Raw genomic sequence first — 18,539 nt, forward strand, 5'->3', positions numbered from 1 at the left:
AAATACACACACACACAGACAGGAGAAGTGTTTAACCTACATGGACATCTGTAGTCGAATTATTTGCCAAATTATTAAATGTTGGACTTTAACTGCAGTTTGGCTCTTTCATTCAGGGAATTCATTCATGCCTCTCGCGACAAACGAGATATTTGATTCGAGGAACTGCTGCAAGCGTGTATTTTTCATGCAATGTTTGATACCGCACGGCGAATGAGAGAAATAAAACCTCCGCATTTCCCGGAAACTTAGATGCACACGGCAGGTAGCGTCAGAAAGCCGCGTGTGTTATTCCGGTCACAAAATGCGGTGCTAACATTTCTGCACTCAGTGCAATAGTTAACTTAATTCGATACGAACAAACTGAATAAACAAAGAGCACTGGTCGCTCACTTACCAAATCTGTAGAGACAGGACAATCACCAGCAACTAGAGCCGCGTCTTTATGAAGAGAATACTACAAGCAAATCCAGATTTCAGCGTTTGCAGATGAGAACAGCTCTCAGGTAAACAATGTTCCTCCTTAGACACGTAAGTTATTGTTGTCGAGCGTCACGTACACTGTTAATCCACACGTGACTCAGAGCTCTCACAGAGAGAAAATGAAAACAAAACTTAACAGCAGCAAACTATAAAAGCAACACTTCACGCTTGTTTTGCCAACACAACGTGGCGTCTTTGTGGTGTAAACACGGTGACAATAATGAATATTAATGAAGTTGCACAATAGAGCGCGGTGATTGGTTTGACCCAAGCTTTACTCATGCATTAATGCATCACACTGTAAGACGTAATAAGACACACTCTGGCACAGACGTCCAGTCTGCATGCTGGAATACAACGCTATTATGTCATGACCGTGACGCAGCTTCAAAAATTCGTTTCAAACAGGAAGTACGAATTTGCTTGAAATAACGCAAAAACAACCAATTTACACTTTTTAGTAAAATATAGGTGTCCTAATAGTGTTTTTAGCAGCGTGGGACACATATACGACTGTCAACAGCTCAAAACATGTGTTTTGGTGTTTCGTGACCCTTTAAAGTTTCTGACCAATCAAATGCTTTCTAGTGTCTGACATGCCCGCCCCCTTCTTCTTATTGGCTTTTCATTTGATATGCTTGAGCTCAACTACTTTCATGGGCAGAGCCATGGTATAATGAAACACTATTGACTGTTTTTTAAAAAGGGGAGGAGCTAATATATGTCCCGCCATCTCTTTATGTTTTCCTCTCTTCAAAAAAATCTTTGGTCACATTAACATGCATAAGCGCACACCGAACCAACTGGGGGTAATACTGACTTTTTGCTCAGTTGCCAACCGTCGCCATTTTGTTTACGTGTCATCGCACTGACCGGGGGTAACCAAACAAGGGCAAAGAGGCAGAGCATGAGCATAGCTACAGATGCCTGCTTGAATTTTGCTTGGATGGGCTTTTCGTTTGGGGGAAAACCTTTAACCGTACATTCACACCGAATGCGGCAAGCAAAGCCACACCTCATGCAACTTGATCTTCCATTGTTAAATGAAGTTAATAAGAAGTGCGCAACATTTTCACTCTAGAAAGCATGTTTTATGCGTTAATGTAACTGATATGGTATGGTATGAAATGCTGCAACGGCCCCTTTAAATATGAGATCAATGTAGCGAATTTTAACGCTTTCGCCACCGGAGCTGAAGGCAGACAGCGTTGACGCCAGGGCGGCCAGAGTCCTTTGACGCTCTCATCGTCTTTGGTGTGAACGCACAGCAACACTTCATTACCTGCGAATCGTTTGTGTTCTGACCACATGTGCTTATGCCGAGTTCAGACTGCATGATTTTCAAAGAAGTCGTGTCACAGATGTGTTCACACTGCTTGACTATCTGGGCTTGTGTTTCGTCGCTGCTTTGTTTACACTGCATGATGGATCGGCGTCAGGGACTTTCACATTGTATGACTTTACTTTAGGAAGAATCGCCGATAACTTCGTCCAAACTACGTCTCACAGCCAAAAACACGTCGTATATCTTTTGTTATTAACTACATAATGAGAAAGAAGCCTTTAATGGGGTAGAACATGTACATGTTTGCTCACCTGGGTTTAAAGGGAATTAGCCATTTCTCCTCAACGTTGATAATAAACTCATTTCTTTCTGTATGAAACGTCAAACAGACACGGCTGCTCCTGAGTCCTGTCAAACCTCCATCTTTTTTTCCTCCATTTCGTGGGTCCAAATAAACCGAAAAAGAGCTTTTAACTTCTCCCCCAGCCTCCCGGTGGCCTGCAGCAGGTATACACACACACACACACACACAAGTGAAAGCTGCTCTCTCATTGGCTGTAGGCGATCGCTGATGTTATTTTCAGTCAAAACTCAATTCACACGGCATGATCTGAATCACCGACAGCTCCAGATATTCAGCACGCCAAATATCTCACAGGCATCGGCGACTCATCGGCGATTCTCTCAGATCGCGTCTTTGATAGTTCATACTGTGTGATTGTCACTCACGTGCACGAGCACCGATTTGTCTGTGATTTCAGGCATTTGTCGGCGATTCCTCAAAACCTGTCGGCGAGCCAAAATCGGGACTAAAATCACGCAGTCTGAACTAGGCATTAGTTGTAAACTATATCAATAAAGTGTTTAGGATTTTAAAAACACTGCTGTAATACATTGAGCCACTAAACTTTGTTCTCATGATGTTTTCCTACAGGAGGACAAAGTGTATTACTTCCAAACACTTCAGATATAGTCTGTGTTATGTCTAGGTCAGACTGCGTGATTTTAGCCCCGATTTTGGCTCGCCGACAGGTTTTGAGAAATCGCCGACAAATGCCTGAAATCACAGGCAAATCGCTGCTCGTGCACGTGAGTGACAATCACACAGTATGAACTATCAAAGACGCGATCTGAGAGAATAACCGATGAGTCGCCGATGCCTGCGAGATATGTGGCGTGCTGAATATCTGGAGCTGTCGGTGATTCAGATCATGCGTGTGAATTGAGTTTTGACTGAAAATAACATCAGCGATCGCCTACAGCCAATGAGAGAGCAGCTTTCACTTGCGTGTGTGTGTGTGTATACCTGCTGCAGGCCAGCGGGAGGCTGGGGGAGAAGTTAAAGCGCTCTTTTTCGGTTTATTTGGACCCACGAAATGGAGGAAAAACTAGTGGAGGTTTGACAGGACTCAGGAGCAGCCGTGTCTGTTTGACGTTTCATACAGAAAGAAATTCGTTTATTATCAACGTTGAGGAGAAATGGCTAATTCCCTTTAAACCCAGGTGAGCAAACATGTACATGTTCTACCCCATTACAGGCTTCTTTCTCATTATGTAGTTAATAACAAAAGATATACGACGTGTTTTTGGCTGTGCGACATAGTTTAGACAAAGTTGTCGGCGATTCTTCCTATAGTAAAGTCATGCAATGTGAAAGTCCCTGTCGCCGATCCATCTTGCAGTGTAAACAAAGCAGCGACGAAACGCAAGCCCAGATAGTCAAGCAGTGTGAACACATCTGTGACACCACTACTCTGAAAATCATGCAGTCTGAACTCGGCATTAGTAAATGCAGGACTATTGATGACATCCAGCATAACACTGTATGACAACGCTTCAGATGACTGTTCTAGAGCCTTCAGCTAATCAATAGATTCTGGAGTGTATTCACACACAAACACACACACACACACAAACATTTTGTTGATAACAAGTACAGAGGAGTTAACTTTTCGGATAGCAGTCACACGAAGCCACAGCTGTTATGGAGCAAGGTTAAAGTTATATGAGGATAAACATGAGCTGTAATTAATGAAAAACAGAATTAGTCTATTAATTCATAGGACAAAGTTAAAATCATCAACAATTCCTTCAATATATGGTTACTTCCCCATCCTGCTTATAAATGTGTCCAGCGTAAGGTGAACAGGTGTGCTCTTTTCTATCTCCTCTTCTCAGTGCTGGAGGTTGTGTACTGCGCTGTATGTTCACTCTGAGAGCATGTGCTGCTGGGATTTGGAGGAAAACTGAGCGCTTGTTTAAGGTGTGATGAGAAACTCCATCATCGTTTTCCTCTGATGTCTGACTCTGAGCCTTGTTATTCTGCGCTGTGCAGGAGTTTTCCCAGTTCGTCCTGCAGCTCTCGATCATAGTCCGGTGATAATATGATAGCTTCGTTCTGCACTATCGAGTCAAACTGTGCTGAAGACCAGAGCAGATCTCACTGTAACACACCATGCTCTCGGTGGATGAACTGAACTTGCTCAATAAATATTGTTTTACATTAAGATGCGTCTTTTTTGTGTGTGAGACTTGTGTTTTCCAATATTCTTTATGCAAACTTAAAGGAGTGGTGTTTCCAAATTTCACTGTGTACTATATAGACAATACAGGGGTCTGTTCCTCGTACCTCGCTTAAATGATCTAAGATGATTTGGCAGATCCTGGATCATTTAATCTTGATAACTGATCTCTCGCTAATTTGGTTCTTCAAACAAGTTCGCAAATCAGATTAGAATGTCTGGATAAACTGATCTGAGATCGCTGCGTGTGTTGTGAAGGACAGATTTATTGATCCTCGAAATCATGATCAGCAATGCAACGATTGGCTGACGGCACATCAGCGTAATGACATCATCTGATTAATATTCAATTATCCATGTGAGCAAAATTACATCAAATTAGCAGTAAACGGCTTGTTAAATATGACACGCAATAACCTTCCACATTTGTTGTGAGCTGCAGGCTTTACACTTTCATGTGTCAAGAGTTTATATCATGTATTTCAATGCATATCAGTGTATTTAGTTCTACATTTAGAAAAGATTTTCTTTATTATAGTAGCCGTTTTTTTAATCGGTGTAAAGAATAACAAAAGCATTTTGATATTGGTAAAGGCGTCTGCAACTTTTGTGAAGCATCAAATCACCGGCATATGAACTATCATAACATGTTTATGACTGCTGAAATGTATTATTGCTTTAAAAAAAGTCACATATTGTGCATTTCTATTATACACAAATTGTACTAAAGTGATAAAGTTCATATCAATAAGTTTTCTCTTTGCAGCACCAGGTGGCAGTCTTTGTACTTTCATTTCGAGGGTGCAGATTGCATAAGTTTTATTAATATAACTTTATTTATTTTATTAATAACTATAACTTTATATATATATATATAGTTAAAAAATAAGTACTATTTTCCCACGTGTATATAACTACTACTGTAAGAAAATATCAGAATTGGGAACACACTTTCTGTATTATCTTTGCTTGAACTGAGCCGATCTAATCCTGTTTATATGAATTGAACCTGCTCCCGATCCGGTTTGAGCTAGCAGAACTGTTGCTATGACAACAACTCTCGGATCATCTTAGAAGAACGAAACGATCCTGGATCGTGTTAAATTGTCAATATCCAAATCCAGCTAACTGAGTGATCCATGTACGAAGAACAGACCCCTGGCTTCTGATTCTGCTCAGTTATGTGTAAATACAAACAGTTAGTCTTAAAACTGAAGGTTTTTGCACATTTAGTTTGTTACAAAAAAGAGAATGTCCATGTAAATGTTCTTCATGGAAACAGTAATTGTGAATTTACCAAAACATGTTTAACCATTTACTTTTACAAGGGGCTAAATAGTCAAAGCAAATATTATCACTCTGTTAAAGTGTATCGAAACATCCATGTGTCCTACTACACCAGGGGTGTCAAATTCAATTCCTGGAGGGCCGAAGCCCTGCACAACCCTGCTCCAACACACTTACCTGTAGGTTTCAAACAAGCCTTAAGGACTCAATTAGTTTGATCAGGTGTGTTTAATTAGGGTTGGAACTAAACTGTGCAGAGCTGCGGCACTTTTGGAACTGAGTTTAACACCTGTGTACTACACCCAACCTGTGCTGAGCTGAGATTGAACCGGCAATTCTTTGTATGGAAGTCGGTTGCGCTACCAATGAGGCAAAAGACCGTGGCCTCTAGCGTCTGTCACTAGAGCGCCTTTTCAGGTAAGAGGAGTGAGGTTTACCTGCACAGCACTTCACTAGCTGGCATCTGATATATATATGTATTTAAGTCACATTTTAGTGTAACATTGTACTGTAGTCTTAAACTTTCAATTATTCATTCATTCATTTTCTTGTCGGCTTAGTCCCTTTATTAATCTGGGGTCGCCACAGCGGAATGAACCACCAACTTATCCAGCAAGTTTTTACGCATGTCTTTGGACTGCGGGGGAAACCGAAGCACCTGGAGGAAACCCATGCGAATGCAGGGAGAACATGCAAACTCCACACAGAAAAGCCATCTGAGCCGAGGATCGAACCAGCAACCTTCTTGCTGTGAGGCGAACGTGCTACCCACTGCGTCGCCCAACTTTCAATTACTTTGAGTTTTATTAATGAATACCGTAGAACTCTGTTTTGGACCAATTTTAACCTTAAATACTCAATATTTCATCAGTACAGCACTTTAAAAATGCTAAAGCTTTTAATTAACCATTTAAAACTTGAAATGCAATTTATGAGAACACTTTGTAATGAATTTTAGAAATGAATTGGGAAAAACATTTGGTTTGTTATGTCTTTGTAAAAGGTGGGCCGCAACTCTAGGCAGTTTAGTTCCAGCTCTAATTAAACACGCCTGATCAAACTTAAGTGCTTTAGGTTTGTTTTATACCTACAGCACAGGTGTCAAACTCAGTTCCAAAAGGGCCGCAGCTCTGCAGTTTAGTTCCAACCCTAATTAAACACACCTGATCAAACTAATTGAGTCCTTCAGGCTTGTTTGAAACCTTCAGGTAAGTGTGTTGGAGCAGGGTTGGAACTAAACTGTGCAGGGCTTCGGCCCTCCACGAATTGAGTTTGACACCCCTGACCTACAGATAGGTGTTGGAGCAGGGCTGGATGGATCTAAACTCGGCAGGACTGCAGGCCTCCAGGAATTGAGTTTGACACTCCTGCTGTAGACTATTATTTGGTCACAAATGATTATTATTGACTTGTGTTTGATATATTGGTAACTTTAACTAGTACAACCTTATTGTAATGTAATTATTAACATGCATTTATTAGTTTATTAACATCAGTTGATGAAAATAAAGTGGTTAATGTTAACATGATGTGCATTAATGAGAAGCATGAATCTGGATTGTAATAATGCATTAGTGAATGTTGAGTCTTGATCATTAAATGCTTTACAAGTGTTGTTGAAACCTAGTTCATGTTAGTAAATACATTAACTAATACAATCTTATTGTAAAGTGTGACTGATATATTCTACAGCTGTGGTTCTACAATAGCAGGTATAAAATATTCTCAGGTGTTGCACGTTTTTGTAGCAATTTTAGCTGTAGCAAGATCAGAAAACATTCAGAATGTTTAATATTAGTATCATTTTGTGATGATTTCAATATGGTTCATTTAATCAATGTAAGCCCCTCCCCCTTAAGCCAACTCTGCTCTAATTGGTCAGCTAATTTAATTAGTCTATTCCAGTAGTGGCCAACCCTGTTCCTGGAGAGCCACCTTCCTGCAGATTTGAGTTGCAACCCATATTAAACACACCTGGACCAATTAATTAGGACCAAAACACCACGTGATAATTACAGGCAGGTGTGTTTGATATGGGTTGCAACTGAAATCTGCTGGAAGGTGGCTCTTCAGGAACAGGGTTGGCCACCCCTGGTCTATTCCATGTCTGAAATAGGGGTTGAAGCAGGGCTGGACTTAAACTCTGCAGGACTGCGGCTCTCCAGGAACTGAGTGACACCCCTGATGTAAAGAATCTGCAAAGCATAAAGATAAAGTCTCTCTCTCTCTCAAAAAAAGTTGAATCTTTTACCTGCTACTGATCTGTGTAAAATAAGACTTAAGTAATACATTTGCATAATCACCACCCCTCTGAGACGTTTTGTATGTGCCAAATATGAAGAACTTCAGTTGAATACTTCGTTGTTATAAAATGCAAGAGTAGCTTGAGATTTCAACATCTGATTTAAAGAAACGCTGTAGAACACCGGTGTTAAACTCAGTTCCAAAAGGGCCGCAGCTCTGCAGTTTAGTTCCAACCCTAATTAAACACACCTGATCAAACTAATTGAGTCCTTCGGGCTTGTTTGAAACCTACAGGTAAGTGTGTTGGAGCAGGGCTTCGGCCCTCCAGGAATTGAGTTTGACACCCCTGCTTTAGAATGAAGAGTGAAAGTGGTTCAGATGGTTTGATCCAGATTTTATTAGAACAACAGTAAAGTGTTGCAGATGCAGAGTCGGCCGAGCGTCTACTTCAGCTTCTTCTTGGGCCGCAGGTTGTTGGTGTGTCCGCACTTCTTCTTGCGGCAGTTGACGGCACGAGGATGCAGACGAGCATAACACCTGAACACACACACACGCTAGAGTCAGTGGGGTAGATTGCTTTTTGTGATGAAAAAAAATACGAGTACAAAGTAATCAACTGGATTCAATCAAAATGGAAAATTATTGCATTACATATATATATATATATATATTATATATATATATATTTTTTTCTTTCTTTTATAAAAATGTGCATTTTGTAAGGGAAAAAGTGTTTCCTTACTGAAAAAGATTTAACATCTCTGCTGACCCAAATGCAGTACAAAAAAATAAAAATATATTTTCTCTAGAAAAGTAGTGGTAGAAAACAAAAAAAACAAACTATATATTATTTATTTACACAGTGGTTTCTGGCTATAACGGTTTTGATATACTTTTTTTAACAGCGCATTGCGTTCTGATTGGCTGTAGTCCACTATCAATCAATTTCCTGTGTTTCCTGTACAGTACAGAATACATTCAGCTTGCCAGATTAACATAAATCTTCAATCACAAGTAGTGCGAGTTCCAACAAGGAAGAAAAATAGTTGTAACAGTTCACAGCAAGACCATCGTAAAGGGGGGTCATTTTAAAATTGTAAACAGGTTTATATCAGGGTATGCACAGCAGTGCCGCAAGTCAGCAGCTGTCTATGGTACCCAGCTATGACTCAGGACACTGCTCATATTTCTGGCATGCAACAGAGCGCCACCTTATAAATTCATTTGAAATAACGTGAATGCAAGCGTCTGGTGTGTGTTATTACCAACTGTCATGTGCATGGCGCATCTGGTGTGCGACCCTCTTAAGGATGGAGTCTACTTTAGTTTTGTGGATCAGCGACTACAGGATAAAGAACATTACGCTGGAAGCCAACATCATTCACACAAAAGCTAAAAAGCTTTATGAAACTTTTGTGGACAAAGATGGATGTTTGCACTTGACAACAGGTTTTGATTTTTAGTGTCATTCTATAATACTGGACATTGAACTTTGAGAGTGTTTAACCGAGAGAGAAGTGTAAAATGTTACAGGGTTTCTGCAGGTTTCACCAAGTTAAATTTAAGACATGTTTAAGACCATTATGAATGAAATTTTAGACGTATACAGGGCTAAATGAGAAGGATTTTTTTCGAATATCCTAGATGGAAAAGAATTTTACTTGACCTATCAAAATATTGTTATTATAAAACTTAAGTGATTATAACTTAAAAATACAATAATAATGATAATTTAATAATGAAAATAAAGGTCAGGTCAGTATCCGCCGCAGTAAATAAATTAAGAATTTAAGCAAATGTTACTGTAAGGAAAGTAATTAAATGTTATTTTTAAATCAAAAGTTTAACTGAGATTGGGATTGTTGGTGATTGTATGGGTGTTAATGGATTGACCAGATTGGGTAGCTTTACATGAACCAAGAAAAATTAAGACCAGGGGTCTGTTCTACTTATGTGGATTACTCAGTTAGCTGGATTTGGATCCAGGATCGTTTCGTTCTTCAAAGCTGATCAGAGAGTTGTTGTCATAGCAACAGTTCTGCTAGGTCAAACCTGATCGGAAGCAGGTTCATTTCATATAAACAGGATTAGATCGGCTCAGTTCAAGCAAAGATAATACAGAAAGTGTGTTCTGAATTCTGATATTTTCTTACAGTAGTAGTTATACACACTTGGGAAATAGTAACTATTTTTAACTCTATATATATATATATATATGATATATATTTTATTAATAACTATAACTTTTATTTATATATATATATATACATATATATATATATATATATATATACATATATATATATATATATATATATATATATATATATAAATAAAAGTTATAGTTATTAATAAAATAAATAAAGTTTTACATATTAATAAAATGTATGCAATCTGCACCCTCGAAATGAAAGTACAAAGACTGCCACCTGGTGGTGCAAAGAGAAAACTTATTGATATGAACTTTTTAAACACTTTAGTACAAATTGTGTATGATAATAGAAATGCACAATATGTGACTTTTTTAAAGCAATAATACATTTCAGCAGTCATAAACATGTTATGATAGTTAATATGCCGGTGATTTGATGCTTCACAAAAGTTGCAGACGCCTTTACCAATATCAAAATGCTTTTGTAAACAACCAGTTATTCTTTACACCGATTAAAAAACAGCTACTATAATAATGAAAATATTTTCTTAATGTAGAACTAAATACATTGATATGCATTGAAATACATGATATAAACTCTTGACACATGAAAGTGTAAAGCCTGCAGCTCACAACAAATGTGGAAGGTTATTGCGTGTCATATTTAACAAGCCGTTTACTGCTAATTTGATGTAATTTTGCTGACATGGATAATTGAATATTAATCAGATGATGTCATTACGCTGCCGTCAGCCAATCGTTGCATTGCTGATCATGATTTCGAGGATCGATAGATCTGTCCTTCACAACACACGCAGCGATCTCAGATCAGTTTATCCAGACATTCTAATCTGATTCGCGAACTCGTTTGAAGAACCAAATTAGAGAGAGATCAGTTATCGAGATTAAAAGATCCAGGATCTGCCAAATCATCTTAGATCATTTAAGCAAGGTACGAAGAACAGACTCTGTTAAAAAAAGATTTAAAACCTACAACACAACATTTCAGTAGATTTAGGACTTTAAGGCCTAAAAATTACCTTTTGACATTTAAGACGTTTTACGACTTTTTAAAACCCTGCAGATGCCCTGTGTTAATGCCTGTCTGAGAAAAGTGTATGGTGTGTAGAGGGGTCTCAGCCTTAAAACATCTGAAATAATGACGACTACTTTGCAGATTTCACCTGTTGCGGGATATTCTGAACTCCTGCGATTAATGAGGGACCACTATATATATTTTTTAGTCCTCAAAGAGCAGACCATGTGGGTTTTTCCAAAAGTGTCATTTGCAGTTTGTAATTTAGCCGTCCTTGTAAAGAGTCTGCAAAGCCTAATGATATCGTCGCTCAATAAAAAGAGTCAACTCAGAAATATGACTCGTTAAGGATGATTCTGAATCTTTTACCTGCTATTGATATGCAGCATTCCAAAACAGAAATAACAGTAACACATTTGCATAATCCCCGCCCCTCTGAAATGGTCTTTTCCAGGCGAAGTAGACCAACTAAAAGGGACTATGACCAGCTGACCAATAAGAGCAGATGTGGCTCGTAGAAGGGGGAGGGGCTTACATTGATTCAAGCAAACTGTATTGAAATTAATCACAAAATGATTCTTAGCCGCTTCAGTGTGACGCCGTGAGAAGCTGGATTGAAGTGCTCTATCAAACGGTATGGGGAGACTCAACAAATGATAATAATAAGCATTTAAAAAGCATTGTATACTTAAGAAAAATCACCGTCGCGGTATATAAAATATTGATATGTGATGCAGCAAGTTCAGAGACTGTTGTGTGTACACGCAGAAACAGTATTTTATACGTCACCACGTAAGCTGATACTAATCATTCTGAATGTTTTCTGATGTTTGATGCGTTCAAACCTGTTCTAGGAGATTCTAATGATATTAAGACATTATAAAATACCACAGGACCTGCTCTTTAAGGATTTTTAATGTATATCATGTGATGAAGTGAACTCACTTGCGGCAGATCATCTTCTCACAGTTGTATTTCTGAGCTAACTGACGGAGAGAAGGCTCGATGATTCCTCCTCTCAGACGCAGCACCAGGTGAAGAGTGGACTCTGGCGGGGGGGAAAAACAGATCACATCAAACCACAGTGAACAGGACGCCAATGTCAAACACATCAAGCAGAACGGCAAGAGACTAAATAAATGCAAATACACATAAATGACCTCAAACTCACATAAAGACAGCTTGCTCTTCAGCAACATGCTTTCTAGTGGTGTAAAATAAAAATCTAACAGCTTCAGGTTTACTTTTGATAGAAAAATTCTTGAATTTTAGAAGTATTCAGATTTATTAATGTTTCCTTTAAAGTCTCTCTAGATAAAAATCATTGTCTGATAACATTAAAAATTACATTGCAAAAGTATGTTGGTCACACTTTACAATAAGTTTAAGGTATTTACGGCCAATAATGAGCATTTATTAATCACAGTTCAACATTCACTAATGCATTATTAACATCCTAATGCATGCTTGTTAACATTAATGCACTGAGTTAACATCAACTAACATTGAATGACTTTATTTTCATTAACATGAATACTGCAATGAATATATTGTTCATGTTAGTAAATGTATTAACTAACATTAACTAAAACAACCTTATTGTAAAGTGTGACCAGCATGTTTTATTGTTCTTTGATAAAATAAATAAGAATAAAGTAAATTGTGTAAAACTCAATTTTGTTTAATTAACATGAATTATTTAAATACTAAATAAAGGTGATTGTGTTTTTAAAGAAAGTCTAATATTTGCTCACCTTTCTGGATGTTGTAGTCTGACAGTGTGCGTCCATCCTCCAACTGTTTACCAGCGAAGATCAGACGCTGCTGATCGGGCGGGATTCCTGAGGAAAAAGACAGACATGAGTTATCTGGCACCTAACCCAGCCTACATGTTCACTGCAACATCAGTTCAGGTCCACAAACGCACCTTCTTTGTCCTGGATCTTAGCCTTGACATTCTCGATGGTGTCGCTGGGCTCCACCTCGAGGGTGATGGTTTTACCGGTCAACGTTTTCACGAAGATCTGCATTTTGCCACTGTCAAAGAAAAAAAAAACACTCAATTAATATCTTGCACTTGTTCGGTTCAGATTTTTCTTGTCACGATTAATTGCTGAAGCTTTTATCACAATATACGTTAGGGCTCAAATCGCAGGATCTGCAATGTTCGTTCAGTTTCAGTATATTAACCAATACGGTAATTTGAGTTTGCATCACATTATAAGGTTAAACAATATAAAGTTTTTTTATTTGCTTTTATTAAAGGCCTGACTATGTGATTTTAAGTGCATTTAATCCATTTGTGTATAAAAATCTATAACATTAGCAATATTAAATAGTCAATGTATTTTTTTTTACATGGAAGTGTTATTTATGTGCATGCGATTCGTTTCTGTACTTGAATACTGTTCGACTTTCCAGAAAACGTTATCTGTTTGATTTATGTAGATTTTCTTTCATACAAAATCATCCTAAATTATAGAAAATTAATTCTTTACAAAGCTTGAGTCATTTGGTAAAATTATGTTCATATCGCAGAACAACAAAACATGGCACTGTCAGTTTTTTCCAATATCATGCAGCCCTAATATACAGTTGCACTAATTTTATCTGATATAATAAAAGTGTAGTGTGTTGCATTATTGTATACACAGAGTAAAAAACGTTTTAATCTATCTAAATGGCAAAAAATTACAAAGCACAATAGAAATTATAATATAAGAATTAATGAATATAATAAAGTCTAATTGGTAAACATTAATGCATTAAAATCCAAAGTAAGAAATAGCCTATTAGACGTATTTGCTCCAGCTGATAGAAAAATACAGCTCCAATATTAGCTTAAAGTATGTTTGTCGTTTGTTCAAACTACTTAAAATGAGCTGAAACACAATTATTGACATCTATATGGGGACAACTTCATTGTTTTGCTTCAATCCACTAAAATCTGTAAAAACCAACAGGTTACCTTAATTCCTTCACTGTTGCCCCAACACAAACCAATTGTGTAAATCCCCACTTTTTTGTTTATTATCTTCACTTAATAAAATGATCATAACTTTGGATTTGAATCAGTTATAAGCATTTAACTGAGAAATGAACATCAGCCAAGAATTTTGTAATCTACCAAGGTCTAATTTACAGCCTTTAAACATGTTTTTAAACAGCACATGTCAAGAATATTAGATAGTAAACATAAAATAAGAAATGCCACACTAATACAGTATTTCTATTCTTTTGTTGTTGTTGTTCTTGGTCAGTATAAATTCTAAATAACCCAAATTCAGTAATATTAAGCTACTAGTAGTATCACTGTGCATATAACACAATTTATGCATCAGTAACGATGCAATTGTAGATCTAATAAAGCACCCATTAATGATTATTATTTGACATTTACAGTTTAGTTGTTTTTAGTCAGTATGAGTTTAAAATAACACCAATTCTGTATTAACTAGTAACATTTTTGTGCATAATTTATCCATCATTTATGACAGAAATATCATATTTTTAAGATATTTGTGTCCTTTTGTTGTTGTTTTTAGTCGGTATAAATTCTTGTAACACAAATTAAGTGATATAAAGCTAACAGCATTAAGCATAACAATGTTTATCCATCATTAATCATCACTAATGACAGAAATATCACACTTAAAATGGTATTTCTGTAGTTTATTGTTGTTTTTAGTCAGTATAAATTCTAACTAACACGTTTAGTAATATTAAACTACTAGTTGCATTGTTGTGCATACAACAGGCCATTTATCAATCATTAATGACAGAAATACCACTCTTAAAAAGCTTTTATGTAGTTTTGTTGTTGTTTTTAGTCAGTATAAATTTTAAATAACAAATTAAGCAATATTAAGCTAACAGCATTGAGCATATAACGATTTATCCATCGACACAAATACCACACTTATACAGTATTTTTGTTTGTTGTAGTTTTTAGTCAGCTTACATTCTAAACACCACCAGTTAAGCCTTTTAAACTACATCAATCATTAATGACAAAAAAAATACCACATACAGCGTTTCTGCAGTTTTTGTTCGTTTTAGTCGGTATGAACTCTAAATAACAATTGAATCATAAATATTAAACTACTAGTACCACCACTGCGCATATAACACGTAATCCATCCATCTTTAATAGCAGAAATACCACACTTAAACGGCATTTCTGTAGTTTTGTTGTTGTTTTTAGTCAGTATAAATTCTAACTGACACAAATTTAGAAATATTACACTACTAGTTGCATTGTTGTGCATACAACAGGTAATTTATAAATCAGTAATGACAGAAATTACACACAAAGTATTTCTGTAGTTGTGTTGTTGTTTTTAAGTACAAATTCTAAATAACACAAATTAAGCAATATTATGCTAACAGCAATATCGAGCATATAACGATTTATCCATCATTGACACAAATACCACACTTATACAGTATTTTTGTTCATTTGTTGATGTTTTTAGTTAGCATAATTTCTAAACACCACATAATTTATCAATCATTAATGACAAAAACACCACATACAGCGTTTCAACAGTTTGTTTTCGTCTGTATGAATTCTAAATAACAATTGAATCATAAATATTAAACTAAATATAATTAACTACTAGTACCACCACTGCGCATATAACATGTAATCCATCCATCTTTATTGGCAGAAATACCACACTTAAAAGTATTTCTGTAATTTTGTTGGTTTTTAGTCAGTATAAATTTTAAACACAAAGCAAGCAACATTAAACCACTAATAATAGTATTATTGTGCATATAACACGAAATTCATCCATCATCAATGATAGAAATACCACACTTGTACAGTATTTCTGTAGTTTTGTTTTAGACTTTATAAATTACAGATACAAATAAATCTGAAATATTTACTAGTAGCATTATTGTGCATACAACACGTAATATATCCATTATTAATGACAATAATACCACACCTAAACAGCATTTCTGTGGTTTTGTTTTCGTTTTAGACTGCACAAATTAGAAATACAAATAATTCTGTAATATTAAACTACTTTCATCTTTGTGCATATAACAAGTAATTTATCCATCATTAATGACAGAAACACATATTTCTGTAGTTTTATTCTTGTTTTAGACTGTATAAATATTAAATAACACAAACTCAGCAATATTAAACTAATACTACAATCACTGTTCATATAACACGTAATTTATCCATCATTAACGATAAAAATGTAGACACACAAACACTTCGGTTTTTGATTTAAAAGACATTCATATTCGTTTTTTAAGTAATTCAAACACTTCGAGAGGTCTTTGCGACTTTGAAACCTATTTTTAATCAAGCTAGCACAACAAACTCATCGTTAATGTATCAATATTTTCATTAATTATAAAAATAGTGTGTTTTATTGGAAGTGTAGTGTATATTTCTCCTGTTTTTCAGCAAGTTTGTCTCTCTCACACACATGGCAGAAGCCGCCATGACACTCCGCTCCACACTTTCCGCCGCAAAACCGCGTTTAAAACAGCTTAATCTGACACACAACACGCTTTACACGAGACATTCGCCGACATAAACATATCATGTAGATGTTGGTGAAAATACAGAAGTGAATAATGAAAGGAAAATACGGTGAAACGACACAATAATTCGGACAGTAAATCCTCACCCTCGCAGTAGCTGCTGGTCCGGGCGGAAAAAGACCGACTCGTGGTTCTTGCGGGAAGATTGAGTGTATTTGAGCGTTTTAGAAACTCGAGCGCCGTTACCAGGACTGGAGATGAACTGCAGTGTGTTGCCTGCAGCCTGCGAAGCATTATAACATATTTATGTGGACAAAACACTTGTAATTTAAAGTAAATACAAATATTGTAGTAAAACACTTTAATTAATCAGTTGTGGTAATTATATGGTTGCTTTGGTAACATAACAACTATAGAAATATAAACAAACGACCCAATGCTATAAGATATATTATACAATGAACTGTGGTAAATCTAAAGTATACTACATTTATTACACTTAATCAGTTCACTAAAGTTAATACTACAATATTCTGGAGCATTCGTTATGAAAAAGATTTATAAATTCTATAATATGTAGGATCATTTTCCCAGAGTAAGATGCGGCTGGAAGGGCATCCGCTGCCTAAAAATGTGCTGGATAAGTTGGCGGTTCATTCCGCTGTGGCGACCCCGGATTAATAAAGGGACTAAGCCAGCAAGAAAATGAATGAATTTAGTATAATAGGCGACTCTGTGGCTCAGTGGTGGCCTTACAGCAAGAAGTCATTGGTTTTAGCCCTGGCTGGGTCAGTTGGCAATTCTGTGTGGAGTTTGGATGTTCTCCCTGTGTTGGCGTGGGATTTCTCCGGGTGCTTCAGTTTCCCCCACAGTCCAAAGAAATGCGTTAAAGGGGAATTGGATGAACTAAATTGGCCAAAGTGTATGAATGTGTATGTGAGGGAATGAGAATGTATGGGTGTTTCCCAATACTGGGTTGCAGGTGGAAGGGCATTCGCTGCGTAAAACATACGCTGGATAAGTTGGCCCTTTATTCCACTGTGGCGACCCCTGATAAATAAGTCGAAGGGAATATATAATAATAATAATAATAATAAATAAAAATATTAATTATTTAAATAATAATAATTTTAGCATATTTTTCATGACTTTTTAAAAATGTGTAAGATCTTTATTTTAATTTTATTTGTTTTTTGCTTTAAACTGAGAAATGTTTCATTGGGGGAGGGGATGGGGGGATGCTGGCATCTGGCTGAGAGCAAGACTTTTTATTTTGTTTGGCTAAAAGCGATCTACTCCTGGGAGGGGGTATCACCAGATCACCAGAATAGGGAAGTCCCAGAGTAAAGTTAGAAAATATGATACACCGGTGTTTTGGAATATGGAAAAACGGTATATGATTGGGCAGTTAAAAGATTTAACTTGGGCCATCACCATACTGGTAGATCTGTCTCTGTGGATAAGCAGCATAATTAAGCGACATCCGAGACAAAAGCCCCTTTCACACATACAGACCTTTCCGGAAAATTACCGGCAATTTTCCGGAAAGGTTGTATGTGTGAACAGGCCCTTTTTGAAAATACCAGTAAATTCGTTCTGGCTATTTTCCGGAAAGAGAAGTTGTAACATTACCGGCAATTTGCCGGAATGCTGCGCTGTGTGAATGCAGAAGGAAGATTCCCGTAATAAGCGCGTGCACGTCTAGAACGTGCTGACGCGAGACGTCTGCTTTAGCCAATCAGAACAGTCAGATGCATTCACGTGCGCGCGGTTTATGAGAATAAAAGCCTTTGAATATTTTTTCCAGACACCTTTAGCTGCTAGATGTTCGTCAGATAATGTTTCTATGTTCCTTAATGCTGTGTAAATAATTATCGATAAAATGTTTATGATAATCCGTTGTTTGTTTACCTTCAAGCTTTGCGTGTGCCCGTGAGCGCCCATAGCGCCAGCACACACGCATATCATGAACATCTCGACATGCGAAAGTGTTTCCCTATGTTTTCATTAGAGTTGTAC

General features: G+C 36.9%; 3 protein-coding genes across 5 annotated transcripts in view; 1 reads left to right on the forward strand and 2 right to left on the reverse strand.

Annotated features, from left to right (window-relative positions):
* Positions 1-4,283, forward strand: part of LOC100330028 (homer protein homolog 3) — a 111,571-nt gene extending 107,288 nt beyond the window's left edge. For all 3 annotated transcript variants that reach the window (XM_087241743.1, XM_087241744.1, XM_087241745.2), the window contains one exon: positions 3,947-4,283. In XM_087241743.1, the coding sequence (XP_087097869.1) occupies positions 3,947-3,984 (38 nt within the window). In that variant the 3' untranslated portion in view covers positions 3,985-4,283. The remainder of the gene's footprint in view (positions 1-3,946) is intronic.
* Positions 1-18,539, reverse strand: part of pip5k1cb (phosphatidylinositol-4-phosphate 5-kinase, type I, gamma b) — a 754,787-nt gene that overhangs the window by 425,990 nt on the left and 310,258 nt on the right. The gene's annotated exons all lie outside the window — the stretch shown is intronic.
* uba52 (ubiquitin A-52 residue ribosomal protein fusion product 1) lies at positions 8,195-16,713 on the reverse strand. The gene is made up of 5 exons (NM_001037113.3): positions 16,667-16,713; positions 12,937-13,046; positions 12,764-12,850; positions 11,955-12,057; positions 8,195-8,358 (listed from the first exon to the last, which is right to left on the reverse strand). Exons 2-5 carry the CDS (start codon positions 13,037-13,039, stop codon positions 8,265-8,267), a joined length of 387 nt encoding a protein of 128 aa, NP_001032190.1. The 5' UTR covers positions 13,040-13,046; positions 16,667-16,713; the 3' UTR covers positions 8,195-8,264.

This window comes from Danio rerio, chromosome 2, assembly GCF_052040795.2.
Source record: "Danio rerio strain M-AB ecotype USA chromosome 2, GRCz13ab, whole genome shotgun sequence".
In the NCBI taxonomy this organism is placed as follows: domain Eukaryota; kingdom Metazoa; phylum Chordata; class Actinopteri; order Cypriniformes; family Danionidae; genus Danio; species Danio rerio.